The sequence below is a fragment of the Denticeps clupeoides genome, chromosome 4 (assembly GCF_900700375.1).
Source record: "Denticeps clupeoides chromosome 4, fDenClu1.1, whole genome shotgun sequence".
Lineage (NCBI taxonomy): Eukaryota > Metazoa > Chordata > Actinopteri > Clupeiformes > Denticipitidae > Denticeps > Denticeps clupeoides.
The window spans coordinates 8,494,591-8,514,138 of record NC_041710.1 but is presented as its reverse complement, the minus strand read 5'-3'; the positions used below and the strand labels follow the sequence as shown (position 1 = coordinate 8,514,138).

General features: G+C 44.9%; 1 protein-coding gene across 3 annotated transcripts in view; it reads right to left on the bottom strand.

The window, feature by feature from the left end:
• pappa2 (pappalysin 2) overlaps positions 1-15,538 on the bottom strand; it is a 42,179-nt gene extending 26,641 nt beyond the window's left edge. For all 3 annotated transcript variants that reach the window (XM_028978275.1, XM_028978276.1, XM_028978277.1), the window contains exons 1-4: positions 14,694-15,538; positions 11,491-12,550; positions 4,402-4,550; positions 99-392 (exon numbers count right to left, since the gene is read on the bottom strand). In XM_028978275.1, the coding sequence (XP_028834108.1) occupies positions 99-392; positions 4,402-4,550; positions 11,491-12,550; positions 14,694-15,459 (2,269 nt within the window). In that variant the 5' untranslated portion in view covers positions 15,460-15,538. The remainder of the gene's footprint in view (positions 1-98; positions 393-4,401; positions 4,551-11,490; positions 12,551-14,693) is intronic.
• Between the last annotated feature and the right edge of the window lie 4,010 nt (positions 15,539-19,548).

Here is a 19,548-nt window from a genome sequence, read left to right as displayed (position 1 = left end):
CACATTTCGTTTTGTCGCCGTGTGCTGTGTTTCACAATGACAATCACTTCACTTTCGCTCATTCTGACTGATATTCTGTATCAGAGTCTAATTCTTACCTGTGTAACTCATGTAGTTTCTGTAAGGGGTGTTGTAGAAGTGGGTGATGCCACATGTGTCATTTGTGGGGTCAGGGTCACGGCAGGCTTTGGATTTTGGTGTGGGGGCTGTGTCAGCACACAAGTCCCCCGTTTCCAAGGAAGCAGACGTTTCCTGGCAGGGGTCATCACACGAATCGCGTTCACTAACACCTTTGAAGACATGGTACAATCCAAAAATGTGGCCCATTTCATGGATCATGGTGTTGTTGTGCCCCGTGGTGCCAAAATATGATGGGTTTAGAATCATTCCACCTGTAAACAAACAAGTGAATTTTTTTAAAACTATTTTAAAAGAAACTTGAGAACAATATGCCACGTAAAATGTAAAAATATTAATATTTCATTTAAAAATTAATATATCATTTAACAACTGTATTGAGAAAAATAGAGAATTCCTGGTAGCATCAAGCTACAGATGACTACAGATGCTATCTTTCTTAAAGCTTCAAAATCTTACAAGCCTTCTGGATAACAGCACAGATGTTTTATTACCAACCGATGCTGTAAAAGGCTTAAACGATGTGACATTTATAGCCACTTAAAATCCAGGAAAAGATTAAACAGATAACAGCTCAAAAAGTAGGACTTGATACTTGAATCATTCCCTTTAGTTACTTGATTTATTATATTCACTTATAATCACTTTAAGATGAACATTTTTAAGTTATTGAAATTAACAAATTTCAACAAATTGCCAGCACAACATCATATCATTTTCATATATGACAGTGTTCTATATAAAGATGTCAAGCTCAGACCAGGATATGATGACAGTGGACATATTTTTTTTAAAGAAGGTAACAGAACAAGGTTAACACACTCATGATGAGTAATGCAATGCATTAACTGGATGAAAATATCACTGGACCTACTGGTATGATTTTAAAAATCCAAATATTGGTAAATCAGTATAATGTTACATTCAGAATACTTAACATTTTATAGCCAGATCCATGACTTTTTGTAATTGCCTACAAAATATAGCATATAGTGAGGAAACAAAAAAGCACTGGCTGCAAAGCAAGTTATGAAAAGCTAATCACCCATTTAGACCTCAAAGTAGGTCCAGAACACTGTGTGATTCCTGTAGAGGTGAGTATCTAGCCTGGGCCTAAATGATCTAGTGGGTAACACACTCGCCTATGAACCAGAACACCACAAAGTCCCAGGTTCAAACCCCACTTCCTACCATTGTGTCCCTGAACAAGACACTGAGTGTCTCCAGGGGGACTGTAACTACTGATTGTAAGTCACTCTGGATAAGGGCGACTGATAAATGTAATGTTATGACTGTACAAACGTAATATGTACACCTTCTTAAAACAACAAATGTTGAGGTGACTGCACACATTGAATATGCATGATATTTCGTTTTCGCCATCAGGTTAACTCCTCAGCAGCTGGGAGATAAAAAGCTGAGTGTGGCAGTTCATGGGACACTGTGGAACCTCAGTGTGCTCGCAAGCTCTGAGGAGGAACACACACATCTGTGCTGGAATGCACACCGTCCCCTCGGTAGATAATGGATGTGCCAGGAGGCAGACTGAGTCTCTAGGGAAAAGACAAGGAGCCTGATGTACTGCAGAATCTGAAGTGCAAAGAGTGGCTGCCTTTTCCCTTCCTAGGAATAGTATACACACAACTTCAGCCTCTCGGTTGTGCAATGTTGCCTCAATTGATCAAAGAAAGAAGCCGTTTGAGCGACTGACCTCAGAACCTCATCTGGAGCTCAGAGGCCAGCAGGCAAGAACAAGTATCAGTTATTGAACATCAAAGACACGCATCCTTCCCCTCCACTGAATATCGGCTTGGGCTGAATGGCACAGAAATGCCCTGGAGCAATAAAAATTCCTTTTACGATACAGTGTACTGGACAGACATTAAAGTAACTACGTTAACAAATTACTATTTGATGGTCTAATTTCTCATGCTACCCCATTAATGATAGTTAATGTCTTATTAGGGCTGGCTGATCCTGCAAGAGAAATGATGAATAAGGTTTTAGGGCGACGGCAGCGGGGAGAGACGGCTCTAGTTTAATGAGCTCTAAAACACAGGCAGTAATGAGAGCAGTAAAGTCAGCTGGCAGGTAGGTATTACCCTCTCTGTTTATGTTTGGTTGTTGTGGGTTCTTTCATTCTTTTTCTTAACCTTTTTACAGTGGAAAGCCCTAATGATTAGGAGGCAATGTAGTGGGAAATCCATGCGTGCGCTAAGTGTTTACTTTTATACCCGAGATCACAGCCCATTAAACAGGAACACCAAGTGCAGCGAGGAGTAGAGGAGAGAATGGGAGAGTGAAAACACAGATAGATGTTTGGAGAGTTACTCATAGGATCTTGAAGGAGCGGTCACGATTTCTAACAGAGATTGGGATGGCAAGTGTTTTTTTTTTTTAATATCAATATTGTATTTTTCTTTTTGTTTTTCGTTTGAGAATAAAACTGCTACGTTCTGACTGGTCTCACTGATAGTCACATGTTAACAATATCAGTCTGATGGTGTCTGGATAGAAGAATCTAAATTGATTTATAGTTTGCTTGCTTCCTACCTAGAAGACAGGTGATATCCGTTGACGTGGATCCATATCTACTCCATGCAGAATCTACACTGGCATCCCTCAGGGCATGGTACTTTACTGTGTTACCTCTTTTGACTTGTTCTCTCAGTGAGGTCACATCCTCACATGGGTTCTCATACCACTGCTGTGAAGACAACACTCAACTAATCCTCACCTTTCCTCCCATCTTTACATGTCTGGCAAACGTCTTATCATGGATGGCAGCTAACAGGCTGAATGTGGAGCCTATTAAAAATGATTCATCTCTACACCAGGAGCTCCCTGGACATCTCTCTGATCATCTAAACTCTCCTCTAGTCACCGCATGCAACCTTCGGGTAAAACATGAACAATTATCAGTCTGTTTTCTGGTCTTTCTTGCTCGTGGATTTCACCGGTTTTCACCGTTTTTTTATTGATATGTACAGTACAGGCCAAAAGCTTGGACACACCTTCTCATTCAATGTGTTTTCTTTATTTCCATGGCCATTTACATTGGTAGATTCTCACTGAAGGCATCAAAACTATGAATGAACACATGTGGAGTTATGTACTTAACAAAAAAAGTGAAATAACTCATTACTGCTTTGCACACATTACTGCTTTGTACTGTATATCAGAATGAAATCTTATGTTTAAACTTAAGTTCTTAAAAACAATTTGAGCAGGTTTGAAACTGGTACATTGTTCAAACAGGCACAAAGTGCTGTGTTACACAAAAAAATGCTGCTCTTTGCTAGTAAACCAAAAAAAAAAAACAATGATTTTTAATTCTTCTTTTCCTTGTGATTTTTTTTAATTATCCAGAGTCAAGTTATTCGCTTCATAGCTGTCAGTCATCATCAACTTAATCCCATTATAAATGCATTGAATATGCTTGCTCAATGGCTCAATAGCAAAATAAAAAGGTTGGTAACTAACATGCAAATAATCTAGCATTTTTGGGGGTATTTTTTTCTTATTTTATTAAGGATCAAAGTCATTGTAGTTATGTGTAGTAATTTTTACCCAGCCCTAGTCCCTTGTCATCTCAAATCTAGACCTGCCAGGACTGCCTCTGAACAGCAATCAACCCTCTCAACTGATCCAGAATGCAGCTGCATGACTTGTTTTCCACCTGTGTCAAAATCTACATACAAATGCAGTCAGTCAGCAACAGGTTCTCCCATACAATCCCATTGCTGTGTTTCCTCCACTAGCCCTCTGTATCTGTCTCCATCAGTTTCAAATTACTTCACCAGGCTCCCTTGGTCCTCAAACACTGGCCAACCACTGTCTCTAAAAGTACAGGCATTTAGACTCTCCTCTGTTTAGTCTCCTAAACGGTAGAATGAATTTCAACTGGATCTCTGAACAGAGGAGTTTTTCAAAATGCACAACATCCATACTGTATCACGTCATCAATAATTTTAGAGAAATTGGTATCATTTACTAGCAAAAGTTTCAGAATATATTCTCTGACAGAGACTCACGTATGTCACTCTGGACAACAGCATCTGACAAATGTCATAAATGTAAATGTTAAAAGCTACATTTTGGGGGGGTAGTAATGGCCCAATGGTGTATGAACTCTTGTCATAGTTTTGTTTTGCAGTTTTAATAAAAATGTCATGTAGGTCATAGAAATGGATCCATACGCAATAGAGTTTGTATTCAAAAAATGGAACCGAGTACCAGTAGAGCTGATGAACACGGGCTTACCTTGATGAGAAAGGGCTTCCTTTGCCCATGGCCAGGTGGCTGCCCCTGCTAGTTCCTCACGGGCAGAGTTGTTAGCAAAGAAGACATTGAGAGTTTTAGAACTGCTCAAATGAAGCAACTGTTTCAGCTCTCTTATGCTCAGGTAGGCCCTGAATTGTGAAGAAGAGACACATAAGGAGAGAAAGGAGAGGATAGTGATTTGGCTATAAGACAAAAACGAGTAAATACACATTTAAACTGACTGTTCAGAAAGTACACGTATAGCAGCTTGAAAGTTGTTTCCAAGTCAGCGCCCACTGATACATGCACAAAAGGGAGCTAAATAGAAAAACACTATGTTTAATACACTATAAAAATGTTGGTAGTAAGCACTGTGGCCTAACGCTCATAGTTGTTTTTGCCGGCCTGCCTTAATTTTAGTTTCAGTCTAGGCTTTGCATCAAGCAGCCATTTTAGATTTTATGTGCATACTCATGTGCATACTCATTCCAGTCTAGTCAAGTTTCAGTCAACTAAAAGATATTTTAGTCATATTTTGGTCAGAATTATCCATGATTATTCTATCTTAGATTTAATCCACGAAACCTAATGACATTTTAGTCTAGTTCTATTCAATGAAAACCCAGTCAATGCAGTACAAGTACAAGTACAGACAAAAACTAAATTTTCAAACTTTTTGTCAAACCCCTATTCATAATTAAATCAAAGTTATCTTATATTATCATTATTTTATCATATCATTATCTTATATTATCATTTTCTCCCAGCCATCTTCTAACCCACTGCAAGTATCTTGAAATGCCGTATTATATGTGTATTGAGGAAGTGACGTCATCTGCGCGACAAGATGGGAAACACTGGAAAAAGAAAGAACACTACTTACATGTCCAATTAGCAAAGTATTTTGGAATAAATAAATGTTCTTTTCTTGCCTGGACATTAGTGGCTAACTAGCAACTGAGAGTTATTTGTAAAAGCTGACAGGTTTCTTCGGGGCAAGTTTCAAATTCTGCTGAAAATCAGAACAAACAGTTGAATTAAATCATGAATGAAAATCATATCCTGTCTTTTAATACTGAAAAGCTTCACAAGAAGCAAAGCTTTGTCAATGGATTTCAGTTTTTTTGGACCAATTACTTGCTCCAGGGAATAAAGGCTATTACTCACCAACATATAATTATGGTTGGTGTGTTGAATGTATTTTAAACTACTGAGTTGTAATCTTTTGTAATGGGTAGCAATCTGAAATGTTTTTCTCCAAATAAAAAGCATCTGACAAAGCATGTGCAGAGCATGTGAAAGGAGCAAAAAGACAGCAGGAAAGGGGGTCTGTCTTTCATAGCCATTCATTTATTGAGCAATTGAGCAGGAAGTCCACAGAACCACATGATATTCTTGCAGCAATCTCAGAACTTCCCGTATGGGTCTGTATGGGTCTTTATATTTATAAAACTAATTTCATCACTGACCGGTAAAGAAGAAAAACATAATCAAAGAACCATACAGACCCATAGAGACCCATATAGACCCAGTATATATATTTTTTTCTTTTGAAGTATATATATGTGTGTATATATATATATATATATATACACACACACACACACACACACACACACATGGATGCCCATTGCTGTGTGTGGTGACATGCCTGTGTGTGGTGACATGCTATCACGTAGTTGCAGACTGTATATATGAGTCTGCAACTACATGATAGCTGATGAAAGACATCATTACTGTTGTCAAAGGATGAAAACTGTTAACCGGAGTTCTCAGTAATGTTGACCTTCACTACATAGTTGCACTTAACATTCACTTATTCACTTCAAAGAATTATGCTTTTGAGGCTGTTATCAACGTTTTTGGGATCCAGACTTTTGTTGTACAACACAATTTGGGTTTTTTAAAACATATCTATGAGTTACCTACAAGTTGTGGCTGGGTACACACACCAAGAAACTTGAATGTATGGAATGAAAGTTCGAATATATGGAATGAAACTTGAATATATGGAATGAAGTCTGAAGTCTGAATATATCGAATAAAAGTCTTTATATATGGAATGAAACTTGAATATATGGAATGAAGTCTGAATATATGGAATGAAAGTCTGAATATATGAAATGAAGTCTGAATATATGGAATGAAGTCTGAATATATGGAATGAAAGTCTGAATATATGGAATGAAGTCTGAATATATGGAATGAAAGTCTGAATATATGAAATGAAGTCTGAATATATGGAATGAAGTCTGAATATATGGAATGAAAGTCTGAATATATGGAATGAAGTCTGAATATATGGAATGAAAGTCTGAATATAGAATGAAGTCTGAAAATATGGAATGAAAGTCTGAATATATGGAATAAAGTCTGAATATATAGAATGAAGTCTGAATATATGGAATGAAGTCTGAATATATGGAATGAAAGTCTGAATATATGGAATGAAGTCTGAATATATGGAATGAAAGTCTGAATATATGGAATGAAAGTCTGAATATATGGAATGAAGTCTGAATATATGGAATGAAAGTCTGAATATAGAATGAAGTCTGAATATATGGAATAAAGTCTGAATATAGAATGAATTCTGAATATATGGAATGAAGTCTGAATATATGGAATAAAGTCTGAATATATAGAATGAAAATGGAATGAAATCTGACGTCACCAAGCCGTTGGTGCCATTTTGAGAATGTTAATTCGCTAAACAGGTGAATTGTTCCCCACCACGAGTGATTCTGCACCAAACCTAGTGGCAGCAATTTTAAGCAACGACAACGTAATAAACACTCTGGCTAATGCTTGCAGTAACACTGCTAATAATTCTACCAGCATAGAAGTACTGATGAAGAGATTTATTCAAATTTTCCACATCATATATATATATGATTAGATGATTAGATAATAAGTGAATATATATAGGACAAGGACAGGGACAGGGACAGTAGTGGCCAAATGGTTAAGGAAGCAGCACCGTAATCAGAACGTTGCCGGTGCCACTGAGAAAAGCACCGTCCCCATACACTGCTCCCCGGGCGCCATTCATGGCTGCCCACTGCTCACTAAGGGTGGTGGATTAAAAGCAGAGGACAGATTATGTTGTGTCACCGTGTGCTGTGCTGCAGTGTTTGACAATTTGGTTTCATGGTTATGTGCAGCATAGCAGCAGGACTATGGAGAGGGTTTTTTTTTTTGCTTTTCTTTCTGGTCAAATGCTGCCCCCTGTTCGCTGTAGTATTAATTGTCTATGTGCACCTTTAAAATAGTAAAACCAATTTTTTTCATTTAGTTCTTTTCTTTGTACCTGCTCCTTTCAAACAACATGTCTACAGTGACAGAGACAGGAAACTGGCCATACTGCCGAAACCTGGATTATAACTCAGAATTCAACTTCAAAAGAAAAAGAGCCATGCAACTGCTATCAAAATGTCATCTCTGCATTAATTCTCCTCGGCCACAGCACTGCCAGGGCATCATCACTCAGCTCGAAAAAAAAAAAAGCCACAAGACTTCCCAGAGCCTTGGTAGCTCTGGCAGTCTTCACTTATTATCTAATCAAAAGTGCTGAGGGAAATCTCTGACTGCTGTCGCTGAAACAAACAGGAGGTTCCTCTCCATATTGCATGTTTTGGATTGTAGCTAAGTGCACTGGCGTCAGCCCTGCAGTGGTTTAGACCACCTTTTCCTAACCAGCATTTTAAAACACACAAGATTGCCCATCTGAATGAACGACACACCAAAGAGCACAAACTACAAACATCCCGCTCTTGCAAACACACAGATGCGTGCACATACAGCGGCCAGAAATGACCCAGAAAGTGTAGATTCTCAGCGGCACACCCTGATTAGTCTGACGCATAGGCTGCCCTATCACACACGAACTTGAGGTTTGGCTGTAGCCCTTCTGTTGTCCTCTTTAAAAAGGGGTCCTGCGAAAAACAACCACCTCCGCTCCGCAGACGGCCATCCAAATCCATCGCCAGGGCCCCATTTATCTCTGTGGGAATTCTCCAGGAACAGATAGAAAACCTCAGATCGGAGCGTCCCAGATCCTTCAGTCCTTCCCTGGCGATAAAACCCCTACACCTGGTTAAGATAGAAGCCGCAGCCCTGGCACCGCACCGCGGCAAATAAAACCCTATCCTCCAAACAAGCCTCCATGACCACTGCGGACCAGCAAGTAGCGTTCCTACTATAAAAATGCGTGCTTGTTCAGTGCACGAGGGCCAGACTACTATTTGATGCTCAATGATTATTGTGATATGTAATCTTGCTTACGTTTCATTGGCGAATTATAGAAAAACTTTATTTTTCTCTGCATTGCATTTGCTTATAACAGATGAAGTATTTCTAATTGAACAGTGCATAGTTGAACGAGCAAGGCATCAGGGTGTCGCTGCATTTAAAGCCCAATCAGAATAGCTGTCACTGTGAACAGAGCAGACTTCTGGTTTTGCTGTTTAGTCACATTAAGTGTGTACTTTGGCCACACTCTGAAACCCACTTCGGCATGCTTTTCAGAATGCTTCCAGGGTTTAAAATTTTATGTTTTGCACAGTGTGTAATATGACAAACTCAAAATAACATGTGTTGCTGGTTTTCACCATGTGTATTGTGGTTTTCATCAACAACAGAGTGTTCCAGTGGCTTTTCCCCCGATGAAATCATTGCTGACATGGACCAATTTTCACCTTAAACTTAACATTTACCAGCAATCCTGGATGGCAGCTAATCATCTGAGAGTCAACCCCAGCAAATCTGAACTATTATTCATTCCCGCTAATTCCTCCCCAGGACAATTTTCTAATCTCACCTTCTGTCACTTCATGCAACCTTGGGGTTACCATGGACTTCCCTCTCCTCCTCATCTCACATTTCTCACATCTCTCTCGCACGTGTCGATTCGTTCTCCATTACACTAGAAAGATTTGTACATTTTTAGCAACGCAGGCTACTCAGATCCTTGTCCAATCTCTGGTTATATCCAGACTAGACTCCTGGCTGGTCTTCTTCTCAGCGCTGCTCGACCTCTCCAGCTGATCCAGAACGTCGCAGCACGACTTCCCAAATTCTTCCCAAATTCTCCCACACCACTCCACTGCTACCTTTCCTCCACTCGTTCCCCATAGCTGCCAGCATCAGATTCAAAATACTGATGCTTGCCTGCAAGGTCAAGGACGTGTCAGCACCCTCCTACCTCAGATCTCTCATCACTCTGCAGCTCAATCTCTCTGTTCTTCCAGCACTTCTCCACTGGTACCACCATCTCTCAAGGTACTTGGAAAGCATTAATCCAGACTCCTCTCTGCTTTGGTAGTGGAATGAACTACTATTAGATGTTCGAACAGGGCTCTTCAATATATTTAAATATTCAAAGTTATTAAGCCAATGGTGTCAACAAACCAGATCCTAGTGAACAAAATGAGGGACTGCAACGACAGACATTTTAAAGCACTTATGTAAGTCTATCTGGATAAGAGTGTCTGCTAAATGCTATAAATGTAAATGCTGAATCTATGCTGACAGTCTGAATGAGTCTAATTGGGAATACGTATGAAATGTTCATGCTCCAACGTACAAAAAGCTGTGCATTTACTGCAATATTAATTTCAGCTTTTGTGCAAGGGTACACAATAGTAAAGTTAACCTGTTAATCATTCCCCGTTGACCTAGCATTATTACTGATAATCTTCTGACATGGCTCTTGTTGGAACTCAAGTGGTTGATTTTGCAGACTAGAACGAAGTCGGCATACTGCCAGTAACAGTAAAACAGCAGCTTTATTTAAAAAAAATAAAGTACGGAAATTGGACTAAAACAAAAGAGCCCTTCAAAGCTCAAGCTGAAGATAAAATTCTGTTTCTGGAGTGTTATTAACTAATGTCATCTAATGGAGTGTTCCATTAGATGAATGACAGCTCTCACGCGCACTTCTTCATCATTCCGCATCTTTTCCCCCAATGAAACCCACGCCTCTCAATATGTCACAGATTCTGTTTCTTTCTTGTTTTATCTATCTGTATGTGTAAATCCTGGGGGATTGCCTTTGTCCTTACACTAACAAACGAGCCCCATGCTGAGCACATAGTTTGAAAAATTAAGCCTGATATGTACTTGTGTCATCCAGTGAATCACACTCCATGGTAAGGTATTAAACACATATCTGACAAGTGTGTTGATCTGACACATTAAGACTTTGGCTACTGGAGTGATGTCAACATGCACAGATCCTCCATCTGAAGAAAATGTTAAAAAATCACTACTGATAAAAACCTCTGAACCAGGGTGACCAGATCAAAAGTGCAACTGATGCATCGGTGATTAAACATTTCTGCTTGCAAATGGATTAAATAACTGAGCATTGCTTATTGATAAGCTGACATTAATAAATAGTGTGAGACATGTAGATACGTTCACAGAAGGAATGGAACACAAAGAAATCAAAGTTGCAGGGTGTGAGGGAGAGCCATTGATTTAGCCACCACCTAGTCTGTGCCAGCTGCTCGATATGCACAGGGTGAAGCCAGCATACAGTAGATGATTGCTTTTCTTACCAGCTCTCTACAGATGCAGAGCCTAGTGGATGCCTGAGGGGGACAGCGTCCTGTGATCAAAACATTGCCCTCACACCGGCAAGTTGAGGCCTCCTTTCAAGCCTCATGTCCACCGCTATGTTGGAATTCAAGCTTTGCTTTAATATGTTTTGTTATGCTTTTGTTTAGCCAATTCATTGCATAGAAAAAGTTGACCAATAGCAATGCCCTACAAATGACTGATGACCTACGCTTTCCTTCAGATTTTTTTTTTATTTTTGTTTGGACACTTAAAGTGCCATTAATATGTCCAGACCACATACTCCCATGCCGCAAGTCTTCGGCCTAGAAAGATTCATAAATTGCGCAAACAAGGATGGCTGCGTTACATCATGTAGTGCATTCAACTGGACAAGTCGTTTATGATGAATGTATAGCATTCGTCTTATCTTTATTTCAAGCACACTTCACTCTGTTCGCTGTTTTTCAGCCAGTTTGAAGCTATTTTTATTTTCTACTGGCAAAGCCTGAAGGGGCAAATGAATCCTACCTATAGGATGATTCAGGGTCAAAACAGGTCTTCGTGACGTCCGTGACATCGGGGTCGCAGCAATCGCCATCGTCGTAGTCGTAGTGGATGGTGTTGCACTCCGCATTGCACTCCCCATCCTGCCTCCACCAGTTGTAGCACGGCCCCAAGCGCAGGCAGTCCCCTCCATCATGGCCGGTGCGGGGGTGGTCGCACTCCGGATCGCAGCGCCTGTTGCCGATCTTGGAAATGGGGCAGTTGCTGAGGACGAAGCGCTGGCGCAGGGATGAGTTGCGTACCGTGTGGACAGTCAGCTCCACGGTGAGGTTGTAGGGCCGGAACGCCTCCGCTAGGGCCTGGTGCTGCTGCTGGATCTGCCTGGAAGAGACCGTCGGGAGGCTGCCATCGTTGTTACAGATGTTCACCACGCGGTACCGAATGCGCTTTTCGGTGCGAAGCTGCCAGTTCTCATTGTAGCTCAGGATGACATCCTTGTTGTCACAGGCAGTAACCCCACAAGGGGGTGGGAGAAAGGGCGAGACAAGCTCACGTTCAGGAATGGGAAGGGCTACAATATCCGGGTGGTGTCTGTCTTTGAAGGGCATCCACTGATGTTCTACGTGAGAGAAGTCGGCCCACACGGCAAGCAGGGGATCCTGCCGTCTGGCGTGGACAGAGCCCTTGAGAAGGTCCTCCTGGGCCCGGGGCACGCCCCACAACACCAGGCCTCCTAAATACCCCCGGAAACCGCGGCCAGCGTCCGCCTGGTCCCCTCCCAGCAGGAACGTTCGACACGTCTTCATGAACGGACTGTAGAGCGCGCCGGACTGCTGGCCGCTCTCCCCGACCTTGGCGCCGTCCACGTACAGGGCCATCTTCCGGCCGTCGTAGCTGGCCACCAGGTGGGTCCAGGTGCCGGGGTGGTAGCGCTGGTGGCCCGTGATGGTGGTGGCTTTGGGCGCGCGGTCCGTGCGGAGGGTGAAAAAGTACCGTCCGTCTTTTCTTCCCGCCGGGTCTGCTGTGTGAATGCCGACCACCCAGCCTTTGTCGCTCATGGGGTGAGAACAGTTGTCAAACACTCCTAAAATAGATGGCAAAAGCGTATTTCAAAAATAGACACGAATCCATCACCAAATGTCTTTTCATTTGATTTCAATTAGCCGACAAGTTATTTATTTATTTATTTATTTCTTTTTTACCCCCCCCCAAAAAAAAAGCCACCGATTCTCACAGCTGCTTTTCACAAAGAGTGGTCACATCTGGCAGCCAGATGTTCCATGGCAGGACAGGGAAAGGTCAGGGAACCCCTTCGCTCACGCACACACACGCGCGCAGGCAAGCACACAGGCGAGAACACACACGGGCTGTGAAAAAGTGCACACTCAAGAGTTGGATCCACTTACACACACATAATTACACTCACACACACACACACACACACTTGCTGTGTCACACACCAAAAGAAATGGGCATACCCTGTGGCACACAGACTGGAACAGACATGCACCAACAAACACACACACACACACACAAACAGAGGACTCGCACATCCAGTACAAGCAGTGACCGTTGGGAAAGAAAATTCGGATAAACGCATCTTTTTCTGTAGAGCTGCATCAGCGGCCAGGTGGGGGATTCCTGACGTCCCGTTCTGGTTTCTACCCCGGCGCTGGCGACCAGATGAACAGCCCCATCTCGGACATGTGCCGGGGCCGCGAGAGAGAGGAAAGCGAAGCGTTCTTGCGCTTTGATGTCGGTTCAAACAGCTCACTGCCGTTTCTTAAGATTGATCTCCGAGTCGTTACGCGGGTGTGTGTTCGGTTATTGATTGTGTGGTGCGGCAGGACAACAGCAGTGTGTGTGTGTGTGTGTGTATTTCGTACAACTGTGAAACTTCAAGATTGTTTCCAGTAAACTCTTTGATCCGTTTGATCATGTTTGCCTTGGCTATGGATCTTTAGCTTGTTCAAAACGTACATTTTAACGTCTGTGGGAAAGTGAAATTATAGCAACGTACCTCCTACTCAATATCTGACCATAATTCATGAAATTTGTCACACCAAATCAACAGCTTGCCAGAACTATGATCTCCGTAAGCCTGCCACGTTTGAACAGCATCACGCCGAACAGCAGCTTGAAAGTGAAGTGATTGTCATTGTGATGCACTGCAGCCCAGCACACGGTGACACAACAAGATGTGTCCTCTGCTTTTAGTGTGAAGTGAAGTGATTGTCACATGTGATACACAGCAACCCAGCACAGAGTGCACACAGTGAAATTTGTCCTCTGCATTTAACCCATCACCCTGAGTGAGCAGTGGGCAGCCATGACAGGCACCCGGTGCTTTGCTCAGTGGCGCCTCGGCGGATCGGGATGAGAAAGATGTCTGTTTCGGCTCAGCCGATATTCACAAACGGGTCAAATTCCTATTATCTGTACCATATCTGTACAATACTTCCCGAAGCGGCCCATCCGCACGCTACGCGTGGTCCGTGGTGATCCGTGCCAGAATGCCGGGCGCGTTTGCGGCAGTTGCCAGGGCTGTGGGCTATTTGTGGTATGCCCGTCCACAGCAGGCCTCGGTGCTTGGCACCCCTGCCCGCAACAGGAGAACTTTGCCCAGGTAGCAACGCGCAGAACTTCAGGTTTGGCTCGCCGCTCCGCAAAGCGGTTCCAGATATAATCTGTTCCACGTTGCACCTCCAATCCGCCGCGCCCTCTGAGCGAAAACAAAACAGCACGTTTCCAGCGCTGCCGCCGCCGAGGCTTCGTGGAATTACCGTGCCCTTTTGTCTTATTTGCGTGTTTGATGATTAAGCACCTCGGGCCTGTCTGTGCCACCGGCGTTCCGTGCCGGCCCCTCCCCGGCATGCAGACATTCCCCGACATCAAAGCGCACGGCTTCCTCCAGCCCGCCCGTCTCACAGGGAAGGAAAACGCTCAAGCAAGCTGTTGCCGTTCGGGGATAAATCAGGGCTCGGGGCCGGGGGCGGGCGAACCTACAGCCGAGAATGAATGGACGGGTCCTGGGGGGCCCGGGAGCGGACCTGGTGTAGGACGTGGACGGCAGATGTGAGGGCCAGGTGGTGACCACTTGTCCTGCCTCTCGTTGGGAAGTCTGGTCAGTGTGTGGCGCGTAGCGGAGCCTGTATGTATGTGTGTGTGTGTGTGTGTGTGTGGTGACATGTGGAGACTCGACCTCTCCTGGCCGTGGGGTCACTCACCCGCCAGGAACGCCGGGTTCTTCTGGCCGCCCTCCGGCTTGACCCACAGCTCGATGCTGAACTTTGTGCGGGGCAGCTCCACACCGGCCGCCGGGTTGACCCTCAGCTGCTCCGCCCGTCCGCTGAAGTACAGAGCGCTCATCCACCCGGGAGGGAGCTTCTGGAAGTCGGCGGGCCAGCGGTCTTTGGCCGGGGCGCGGGGTCCGTCCTGCTCCCCCGAGTACTCCTCGCTCTCGGCCGAGTGGTCACTCAGGGTGGCGTTGGGCTCGTCGTGGGGGGGCCAAGTCTTTTGGTGGGACGTGAGGGGACTGCGTGCAAATCGTTTCTGCAGAAGCAGACCCTCGGCCAAGGCTGCCCATCTGGCCTTTAGCTTTGAGGTGCCCCGGTGGCCAGATTCGGGGTCACCAGCAGGACCTCCGAAGTCTTTTTGGGGTATTAGAAACGTGTCCTCACGAGCAGCCTCCCCCGAGTCCACGTTGTCCCCTACCTCGTCCTTGTCACCACAGCCACCAGTGCACAGCCGCCCGCTCCCGGTCGCCCGGTAGTAGACCTCCTTCAGCCGCGCCCTCGCCGTCGGGGGGCGCTGTCGAGCCGACCTGCGCGCCGGCTGCTGCCTGGGGCCGACGGAGCCGCACTGCTCGGCCGCCGCCAGCGCCCGGTCCCGGTCCGCCCGCTGCGCCAGGGCGCGCCGGTACCTCCGGACCGGGTCCGAGCGCGCGGCGTGGAGCGCGACGAGGAGCAGCGCCAGCAGCCTGAGCAGCATCATCGCGGTCCGGCGGGCATTTACCCGGGGAGCGGACACCTGCTTTTACACCAGATTCTTATACCGGCGAGGCGTCTTTATTTATACACCAGATTAAAAAAAAAAAAAAAAACACAAAACTTTCGTCCAAAGTCACGCGAGTTTTTTTTTTTTTTAGAGATGAAAATCGTCTGTGAGCGCGCATCGCCGTCCACGCGAGTCCGCAGGATCCACGGAGGAAGTGACTTCTTCTCTATAAAAGTCCGTTCGGTCCAGGTATTCATACATAGAAATATTCCCCCCAAAAAAGGGGGGGTTATTTAAGGTCTCGCAGCTTCTTCCCAATTCATACGGCGTGAAGTCAGCCTGAGTTAAAAGTTGCCACGAGAAAGAAAGTACGCGAAGCAGAAACGCATTGCAGGTTGCCGATTACTATCTTATTTCTTTTGTCAGGTTTAATCCGCCAAATGGAAGATTTTATTGCCGACAGAGGTCCTGTAACGTGGAAAAAAAAAGAAAACAACAAGAAACGGCATTTTGTTTAGTGTAATAGTAAATCCTTCTCCAATCTAAGTCTCCTTAAAAAAAGAAATTGTGATTTTTTCTTCTTCTTCTTTTTTTTTTTTTTTTTTTTGTTTAGTTGTGCGCCAAAATCCTCTTGGCAATATTATGAATATTATTATGGTTCAAGTCCCTGCGTGTCCCGCCGCGCTCGCCTTTGGAGTTTTTCTGCGGTTCATACTGACGCGCTAAACGTTTTTATCGGCTTCCTCGCGCCTGACATCACAGACCGCGCGCGCCCCCGCCACCGCGCGCGCTCCCGCCGTCCCGAGCCCCCCCACCACCACCACCACCACCACCGCGTCAGCGCATCTCCGGCGAGAACCCCCCCCGGACGCCTCGAGCGCGGGCACGCCGCCGGTCCCGTTAAACGGAGGGGGGGCGGGCGCGTGGCCGCGACGGAAGCGCGCGCGAGCCGGTAATGGGCGGTCGTAACGACGGTGCTGCGGTAATAAGGTGTTGCTGCGCGTCTGGCTCACGCTGTTTAACGGGGTTTGCCGAACTCTGGTGCGGAGCCAGGACACCCTCGTTAATTGCTTTTTTTTTTTTTTTTTTTTACGCGATTATGTAAAATGCAAGATAAGGATTCTGCGTTAACGAGAAACACGTGGAGCTTCGTGGAGGCGAAGAGGTTTTTGTTTGAAAAAGAAAAATGAATGATGAAAAAAAGGAATAAACAGGACTTTCCCATAGATGTTGCGTCTTAAAATATCCCATTAAATATCTTTACGTGCTTCATGTCTTCAGGGGAAAAGGTCGGGGAGGTCACGTGAATTGAACTAACTCCTGGTTTGCGATTGCTCGATTGTTCGGTACACATCATGCACCGGAGGGAACTCGAGTTATGAACCGATGCCCATGTATTGGGAAAAAGATGAATCTTCTGCCGTGTTCGGAATATGAACCGATTCCCATGTATTGGGGAAAAGAGATGAATCTTCTGCCGTGTTCGGAATATGAACCGATTCCCATGTATTGGGGAAAAGAGATGAATCTTCTGCCGTGTTCGGAATATGAACCGATTCCCATGTATTGGGGAAAAGAGATGAATCTTCTGCCGTGTTCGGAATATGAATCGATTCCCATGTATTGGGGAAAAGAGATGAATCTTCTGCAGAGTTCGGAATATAAACCGATTCCCATGTATTGGGGAAAAGAGATGAATCTTCTGCCTTGTTCGGAATATGAATCGATTCCCATGTATTGGGGAAAAGAGATGAATCTTCTGCAGTGTTCGGAATATGAACCGAATCCCATGTATTGGGGAAAAGACATGAATCTTCTGCCTTGTTCGGAATATGAATCGATTCCCATGTATTGGGGAAAAGAGATAAAAGTTCCGCCGTGTAGGTATGGTTTTAAATGTCTAGAGGGGTAATTGTGGCCTGGTCCAATCGAAATGAGCTCGGCCGTCAGTCGCATGTTAGTCTGACTTGAGAAGATAGTTGGACTTGAGTGACTGTCATTGTGAAACACTGCAGCACAGCACACGTTGACACAACGAAATGTGTCCTCTGCTTTTAACCGTCACCCTTGGTGAGCAGTGGGCAGACATGACATTTACATTTAGTGCATTTGACAGACACCCTTATCCAGAGCTACAATCAATGAAGTGATCAGTTCTGGTTCACTAGGATCCCCAGATATAAATACAATATTTTTACTCACTATGTTGTAGTTTATATACATAAGACAGATGATATGAAGATTACAAGTTAATCTAAATATTCTCTAAAGAGGAAGGTCTTGAGCCATGAAAGGTGCCTGGGTAGCAGTGTGTCGGGACGGTGCTTATGCTCAGTGGCACCATGGTACACCGGGATTCGAACTGGCAACCTTCTGATTAAGGCCACCACTGTCAACGCGTAGACTCAGCCAATCATTTTATTTTGTCTGGTGTCGTGAAAGCATGGTCACCAATTCCAGGGCAGAAGCATGATGAGGAAGCGCTCACTAGGCAGATCGCAGCACACGTGGATGCCAGAGCTGGAATATGTTCACGGAACTCCGCTAATTTGTTCCCAAAATTCCCAATTTTGGAAAGGGCATGTAAACACACAACGCATGCAATCATAAAAGGTATTCTACTATTATATTGTTATTGCAGTGACCATGATTAAACGGTGGTGTGGTGGTTAACGTCATGGCCTCATATCTCCAAGGGCATGACGTTGGGTCCCGGCTCCGGCTGCTGGAGTGGGTTTCTTCCAGGTTTGGGAAAATCATTTTTTAACCCTAAACAAATGTCTCAAGGGAAGATTTTTCTGTTCTTTTTTTTTTTTTCAAACTCTCTGAAGCATTCGAATAATGTGACGTGATCGTTTTTTTTTTCTCAGTTTTTTTATCCTCACGTCTTCACACCTTCAGACCAAAAATGGTGCCGGAGGTGGACCAAGTCCGCATCAGACCGCTGAAGGAGCCGACCCGCCGTTACCTCAGCAGAAGTCATCTGTTCACCTTATTCGGTTGAATTTCTCCCGGGGGGGTGTATAGGTAGGGCGCAGGCTTCATTTGTATTCATCCCCTGATGCTGCTGTTTTACACGCCTTCCCCTCTGCTCCCTTCTCCTCTACCCCAGGTGAACTTCGCCAGGGGGTCGGATTGCCACGATGCCATAAAAGCTAAGAAAATGTCATCCGCGGAAAAAGAGAGCAAGAGAAGGACCGTGAAAGTCTCGTCCTGCATTTACATTCACGGCATTTACCTGATGACCCTTATCCAGAACGAATCAGTGGTTACAGGGACAGTCCCCCCCTGGAGACACTCAGGGTTAAGTGTCTTGCTCAGGGACACAATGGTAGTAAGTGGGGTTTGAACCTGGGTCTTCCTGTTCATAGGTGAGTGTGTTACCCACTAGGCTACTACCACCCCGTCCTGGCGCTCTGAGGTCCTGCTTCAAGTTGTCCGGGCAGGTGCATGTGCCAACGCTCCCGGCTCTCCCGCCGCAGCACAGAAAGCGGCGGAACACCTTCGAGTCGCCTTCCCGTGCACTCTTCCAACACGCACACGCTTCTCAACCCCCACTGGTTTCTGTCAGGCTCAATTTGCAAACGGACCCAACTCGGGGCGCTGGCAGTTATGGCGGGGGCCCCTTCAGGGGGAGAAAGGGCCCGAACAGCGGGAGGCACGAATTCCGCAGACCAGGCCGGAGGATCCGCCTGCAAAAAAAAAAAAAACAGCCTTTTTCCCCCCTTTCTTCCCTGTCAAAGTTCTTTCAGATCCAGCTGCAATTGTGTTTTTTTTTTTTTTTTTTTTTTAAGTGAATGGCTGCTCCCGGGCCTCACCCCCCACTGTAAAGGACCTCGAAGAGATTATCCTTCTTACCCGGTTCGGGGTGACCAGGAGACTTGGTGGGAAAAATTCAACCTGGTGTGCCGGACGAGTAGAAAGGACTTTTTTTTTTGTTGTTGTTTAATGATCCAGAAATAAAAAGTTTCCCCTGTGACCTAGGTGTGTTCTTCCGCTACCCTTAAATAATTAGAACCTCTGTGCTTATCGCGCCAGTTTACGGTCATTATGCCGATTTCAGTTCAGGATTCTAATGTTTGCCAG